This window comes from Arachis ipaensis, chromosome B01 (genome assembly GCF_000816755.2).
Source record: "Arachis ipaensis cultivar K30076 chromosome B01, Araip1.1, whole genome shotgun sequence".
Taxonomy (NCBI): Eukaryota; Viridiplantae; Streptophyta; class Magnoliopsida; order Fabales; family Fabaceae; genus Arachis; species Arachis ipaensis.
The window spans coordinates 14,798,546-14,805,429 of NC_029785.2; the positions used below are offsets into that span (position 1 = coordinate 14,798,546).

At 32.3% G+C, this 6,884-nt stretch overlaps 1 protein-coding gene across 1 annotated transcript; it reads left to right on the forward strand.

Annotated features, from left to right (window-relative positions):
• On the forward strand, nucleotides 892-2,974 carry LOC107616765 (pectinesterase-like). Its single transcript, XM_016318698.2, has 2 exons — nucleotides 892-1,940; nucleotides 2,052-2,974. The coding sequence occupies exons 1-2, from the start codon at nucleotides 1,019-1,021 to the stop codon at nucleotides 2,741-2,743; spliced, it is 1,614 nt and encodes a 537-aa protein (XP_016174184.1). The 5' UTR covers nucleotides 892-1,018; the 3' UTR covers nucleotides 2,744-2,974.

Genomic DNA, 6,884 nt, shown 5'->3' on the forward strand with positions numbered 1-6,884 from the left:
ATTATAAGAGATTCTAACTGCAAATAACCAAGGTGACTCCAACCCGAAAGAACTGATTTGCATACCCATTAAAGTTTGTTGTCTATCCTCCAAAACTGATAATAACAACTATAAAATAGAAAGCTAAGCTTCGTGGAGGGGCTATTATCATTCTTAATAAATGCATGCATCACGTCAACTTTGTTTTGAAATATGACGTCCAAGAAAATTCTCGACATACAATAACATATTTTCTGGTGGCCTAGCTTGCACTGCACGTACGCTTCAAAATAAATTTAAAATATAATTATTTTTGTTTAGCATTAGCTTAGCTTGCACCTGTCAAAATTAAGTTAGATTGTAATTAATTTTCTTTTCCTAAATACTAATTAATTATATATTTATAATTAATGTTTAAACTCCTAGCATGACATTACTATGGCGGATAAGCAATACTAAAAAGTCTTCCCATTATGAATTCAACTAAATATTTATCTAGCTACTATTTTAATCTATACATTCTAATATGTATGTAAAACAAAAATGCTATTTAAAAATAGTTGTTCTGATATTCAAAAATAAAACGTGGCTATAACTTAAATTAACTATGTTATATATAGAATAAAAGTACTATATAGAATAATTATACCAAACAATTAGGTTTTGAAAAACCAAATTAAACCATACTTTATTTAATTTTTATTATTTTCCATATGAACTACTATACTCTTTTTTTTATTAATTTTAATTGACACGTAGATAGAACTTAATCCACATTGCCCTTAAATAGGTTAGTCAACAACTTTAGAAAATACAAAACCCACATTAATACCTCAACTGTATTGTATCACTCACAAATAAGAATTACCCATACCTTTTTGGCCTATAAATAGCACATCTTCATTGGCACTTTTCATTCATCAGCATTCAACAATAATCCAAATATATACAAAGCTAAGAATATAATTCTCTCATTGCTACCTATCTAGGTTGCCTTATTATTATACAAATAGAACCTATTGGTCATTTCATTTTCATAATGGGCAACTTGGTCATTGCATACATTATTTTAGCCTTTTATTCTCTCTTCATTATTGTGCATGGCACTGATAAGTTATCATGCAATCAAACTCCATATCCCACTCTTTGTAACCATTACATTGGCACTACCAATTATTCAATTTCATCATCATCAAGTGATGTTTCCTCTTCTTATTATTCCTTCCATGACCTGGCCCTTAAGGTCACCAGGGACCAAGCAATAGTAGCACACAAACTTGTCTCATCAACCATGGAATCCAACGATTTCAAAGACAAGAGAGCCAAGTCCGCATGGGAAGATTGTTTGGAACTCTATGAGAATACAATCTATCAGCTCAACCGTTCAATGAGCTCAAACAATCTAAACGACAGGTTAACATGGCAAAGTGCTTCTATTGCGAATCAACAAACATGCCAAAACGGTTTTCTTGATTCTAACCTTTCATCTCACTACCTAAACTACTTTCCATCCATTTCAAGCAACTTATCCAAGTTGCTGAGCAACTCTTTGGCCATTAGCAATACATTAACGTCCTTGACTTCGTTACCAAAAGACCCGGTTGTTGGCGGCGGTCGAAAATTGCTTTCCTTTAATGGCTTCCCAGAGTGGCTATCTCCTTCCGACAGGAGGCTTCTTCAGGCTTTGCCGGGAACGGCGGCACCGAAGGCGGACATTGTGGTGGCACAGGACGGGAGTGGGAATTACAAGAGTGTTTCGGAGGGCGTGGCGGCGGCGGGTAGGGTGAGTAAGAATGGTCGAGTGGTTGTGTACGTGAAAGCTGGTGTTTACCGGGAGAGTGTGAACATAAAGGGAGGTATAAAGAATTTGATGATGTTTGGGGATGGTATTGGAGCTACCATTATTACGGGTAGCAAGAATTATCAAGACGGCTCCACCACTGTTGGTTCAGCTACTTTTAGTAAGTACCTTGTAAATTTTATTAAACATTACTAGCTTCTTCCGTTCAGAGTAATTTAGAGTAAGTTGATGCTTTGAAGTAACGTTACTTTGTGGCTTGACTTTGATTCAGCGGTGTCGAGTGATGGGTTCATCGCCAGGGACCTGACAATTGAGAACAGTGCTGGGCCACAGAAGCACCAAGCGGTGGCACTTCTTTCCAGCTCTGATCACTCCGTGTTCTATCGGTGTAGCTTCAGAGGCTACCAAGACACCTTATACGTCCTTTCCCAACGCCAATTCTACCGCGACTGCGACATCTACGGCACCATAGACTTCATCTTTGGTGACGCCGTCGCCCTCTTCCAAAACTGCAACATCTTCTTGAGAAAACCAATGAGTAAGCAACAGAACGCAGTGACAGCACAAGGGAGAACCGATCCCAACGAGAACACCGGCATTGTCATCCACAACTGCCGTATCATGGCGGCTTCAGATCTGAAGCCAGTTCAGGGATCTGTCAAGTGCTTCCTCGGCCGGCCGTGGCAGAAGTACTCAAGAACGGTGGTGGTCAAGAGTAGCCTGGACGGTTTGATTCAACCGGCAGGGTGGATGCCATGGGCGGGAAGCTTTGCCTTGAATACATTGTATTATGGAGAGTATATGAATATTGGAGCTGGTGCTAACACTGCAGGGAGGGTTAAATGGCCTGGCTTTCATGTTATTACCAACCCTACTGAGGCTTTGAAATTTACTGTTGCTAATTTCTTGGATGGTGGATCGTGGATTCCTGGGACTGGTGTTCCGTTTGAAACTGGCCTTTGAACTTGTGAATTTATTATCAATCTTTCAAATTGTTGTGTACTTTAATTTCATTAGTTGTGGGTGTGTGTTGGGTGTCTCTCTGTCTATAGTGTTAGTTCAAATTTGTGTTCCCTTAGGACAGGGGAGTGATTGGGAAAATGTGTATAGGATTAATTTGTTGTAGGTTGAAAGTCTTCAATTTAATTTCACTAAATTTGTAATTATATACTTATTCAAAGAAATTTTATATCTCCACAATGAATATTTGATTCTGATTATTTTGATAATTCAGATTGATTAGAGATTAACCAAATTCAATTGGAAAAGTTAATGATGATAATCAATAATAGTTATAATATGAAAAAGTATAGACCAACATATTATCTGCAAACTTATTGCCAACAATAATTAATTATTATATTTTAAATACATATATAAAGAGACATATCCAGAAAATATATCTATAAAGACACTTCTATTAAATACAACCATAAAAAAGACATTTTTATTAGACACATCCATGAAGACACTTCCATGAAACACAGTTATAAATAAGAGTTAGCAGAAATTGGCAGATATGCTGTTGGTAACATAGCGGGACCGTTATAATATACATTCAAGTGTCTTTTTTGATAATCAAGTCTAATTAAATTGGTTCAAATCCACAAAAAATTAGTTTTATTAGTGGAGCATGAATATAGACTCTAACTACATAAAACAATTCTCATGTTCCTCTCTTCTTCCTTTTTCTTTTCCCTCTTTTTTTCATATTTCTCCTCCTTTTTCTTCTCATCCTTCTTCTTCTTCGCGTTCGTCCTCTTTTTTTTCGGGTTCTTTATTTTTCTTCGCGTGTTTCCTTTTCATCGTCGTTCTTATTGTTGTTGCTGCGTTTTTTTCCCTCCTCTTCTTTCTAGTGATTTTGCATCACTATGTATTTCTTTTTCTTCTTTATTTGACAAGAGAGTAACTGAAAAGATAAAATAAAAAGAAAAATAAAAAAGAAAAGAAGAAAAAGATGGTAATAATAAAAAAAAAAAAAAAAGAAGAAAGAGGAGGAGTTTTGAGTTATCATTAAGTAATTTTGATACATTCTGAATTTAAATAAGGTAAACTTTTGGTTTATGCTTGTTTTGAATTGAGTTTGTTTGTATTTTGTCATCATTAAGTAATTTCGATGCATTTTAGATTTAAATAAAGTACATTTTTTGTCTGAACTTATTTTAAGCTAAGTTTGTATGTATGCTGTCATCATTAATTAATTGTGATGCATTATGGATTTAAATAAGGTGTCCTTTTAGTATGAACTTGTTTTAAACCGAATTCGTTTGTATGTCGTCATGATTAAGAAATTTTAATGCATTTTAAATTTAAACTGTTTTATAAAGAAGACAACGATGACGACAATAACAATAATGAAAGAGAAAAATGAGGAAAAAAGAGAAGGGGAGAAAAAAACAGCAATAGCTTCTTCTTCAAGTGTGTTAAAAGTCATCCTAATCTTTTGACACAAACAATTTATCAACATCACAGAAAAACTGAAAAACACCGAAAATTATTCCTGATTAAACAAAAATGTCTTTTCAAATACACCGAAATTAGAAACAAAAACATATTGAACGGAAAAAAAATCCTACATTACATTCAAATTCAAACATTCAACCATGAACACCAATTTTTACAAACAAAAACGAAATTATTCAACTACAAGAGCATCAAATACACTAACGAACTACATTAACAAAATTCGAACCAAACCTCATCCACTTGAGTCGTTTCAAAATAATAATCCAATTCGTCCTTGTTCAACTGACAGTGTCAAGTTGCAACATTCATTGTCTTCGAAAATAAAATACATGTTCAAACCTAATTTCATAACTTGATTTAAAAAAAAATGATCTAAATCTTCAAATCAGATCAAAGAGCATTAATCCTAAACAAAGAGAATGCAGAGAACGAAGAGAATATAAAAAATGCAGAGAAGGAAGAGAACACATAAAATGCAGAAAATGCTGAAAAAATTTGAAAAAAATACGAAATCCACATAGAAAAGGCAGTTATATATAGTCGTGCGTTAAGTCAAAAGGTTGTTAGAGGTAGTGGCGCGTGGAGTTGAATTAAATTATAACAACTTGATTGAATTTGGTTGGTTAAATAACTTAAATATAAAAATTTATTTAATCAATAAATAAATAAGAGCAATTTTATTATTCAATCTTTAAATTTAATATTTTATTATTTTAATTAATCATATTTCCTACTTTTAAGGAACCACTTTTATTTTAAACTTTATCAACTAAAAAATCCCTAACTTCTTAACCATATTGTTCTCTCATATAGTAAAGTTTTTCTGCTTCATATAAAAAATTCATAAGTATTTTATCTACACATCCAAAACTAGATTATCATTATAAGCTCAGTTGGTCCAATTAAACACAAACACATTCAAAATTATGTTGCCTTTAATTAATCAGAAAAAAATAAAACAAGAACAACATAAACATATCCAAAATTATGTTACCTTTCATTAATAGAGAAAAAAAATAAAAAATAACATAAACACATCTAAAATTATGTTGTCTTTCATTAATCGAAAAATAAATAAATAAAAAAGAAAGAGGAGAAGACAAACCACTACAAATAATGCAGAATAGTGAACAAAAATTATCTACACATCCAAGACTATAATATCATTATTCTTTCATGACAATTTAATTACAAGCTCAGCTGGCTCCAATTAAACACATAAACCCATTCAAAATTATGCAACCATTCGTAACCAGAATAAAAAAAACAACAATATAAACACATCTAAAATTATGCTGCTTTTAATTAATAAAAAAAAACAACATAAACACATCCAAAATTATGTTGAGTTTTATTAATCCAAAAAAATAGAAAACAAGAATGAAAAGACAGAGAACTATAAATCATGCATAATAGTGAACAAAAATTATCTACACATACAAAACTAGAATGTAATTATTCTTTTACGACAGCATGATTACAAACTCAGCTGACTCCAATTAAACACATAAACACATTTAAAATTATACAGCCTTTCATTAACCAGATTAAAAAAACAACATAAACACATCCAAAATTATGCTTTAATTAATCAGAAAAAAACAAGAACAATATAAATACATCCAAAATTATGATGCCTTTCATTAATTGAGAAAAAAAAAACCAGCAAGAGCAGCATAAACACGTTTATTAACAGAAAAAAAAAGGACAAGATAGGGGAGAGAAAGCACTACAAATCATACAGAATAGTGAACAAAAATTATCAACACAGCCACATCCAAATACCCAATGAGTGTTTCCGGCGCGGAGGGAGCAGCGTGGAGGAGAAAGGCGGCTCGACAGAGCTGCGCAAAGGGAGTAGCGCAGCGTGACGGAGCTGCACAGGGGGAGGAGTGCGATGTGTGAGAGCTGCGCAGGGGAGGAGACCGACGTGGGAGGAGGAGAGTGCGGGCAGAGACCGGAGACAGAGGAGGAATCCGAGGCGTTGCTTGCTTTAGGTTTGTGTTAGAATTGGTTAATGGAATGAAGCCTCTGTTGTTTTTACTTCGGGGTTTGTTTTGGGATATATTAGGGATTAACATGTTTAAAATTGAATTATTGGATTTTAATTATTTTGAAACTATTTTTTGAATTTGAATTTTAAATTAAAAAATATAAAATCTATTTAGATGTGTTTGTTTTATTTTTTTATTTTAAATTGATGTAACAAAAAAAATAAAATGATCTATTTTTTTAAATAAATATTTAGTTATCTATTAAAAAATTGATTTTTGTGGTCATTTTTCCTTTTTACCATAATGTCTTAGATGTAAAAGTCTATAAAACACATACATTTTGTTGAGTTGTCATGTCTACATGTTAAACACATTTCGAATATGATATTTATTTAACACTCGTTCAACATACATGTACTTTTCATATCCAACCATATCTCAAAAAATAAATAAAAACTAATACTTTTCTGGACAAGTTTAAATTCGTCCAAATACCATCATGTGTCGACGTGTTCAATCTTATTCTTAACTTATATTCTTGAAATGAGTTTTAAAATAATATATATTATTATTTATTAAAATAAAAAATTAAATAAAATACTTTACACAATTAAAAAAATAATAAAAATATTTAATAATAATAA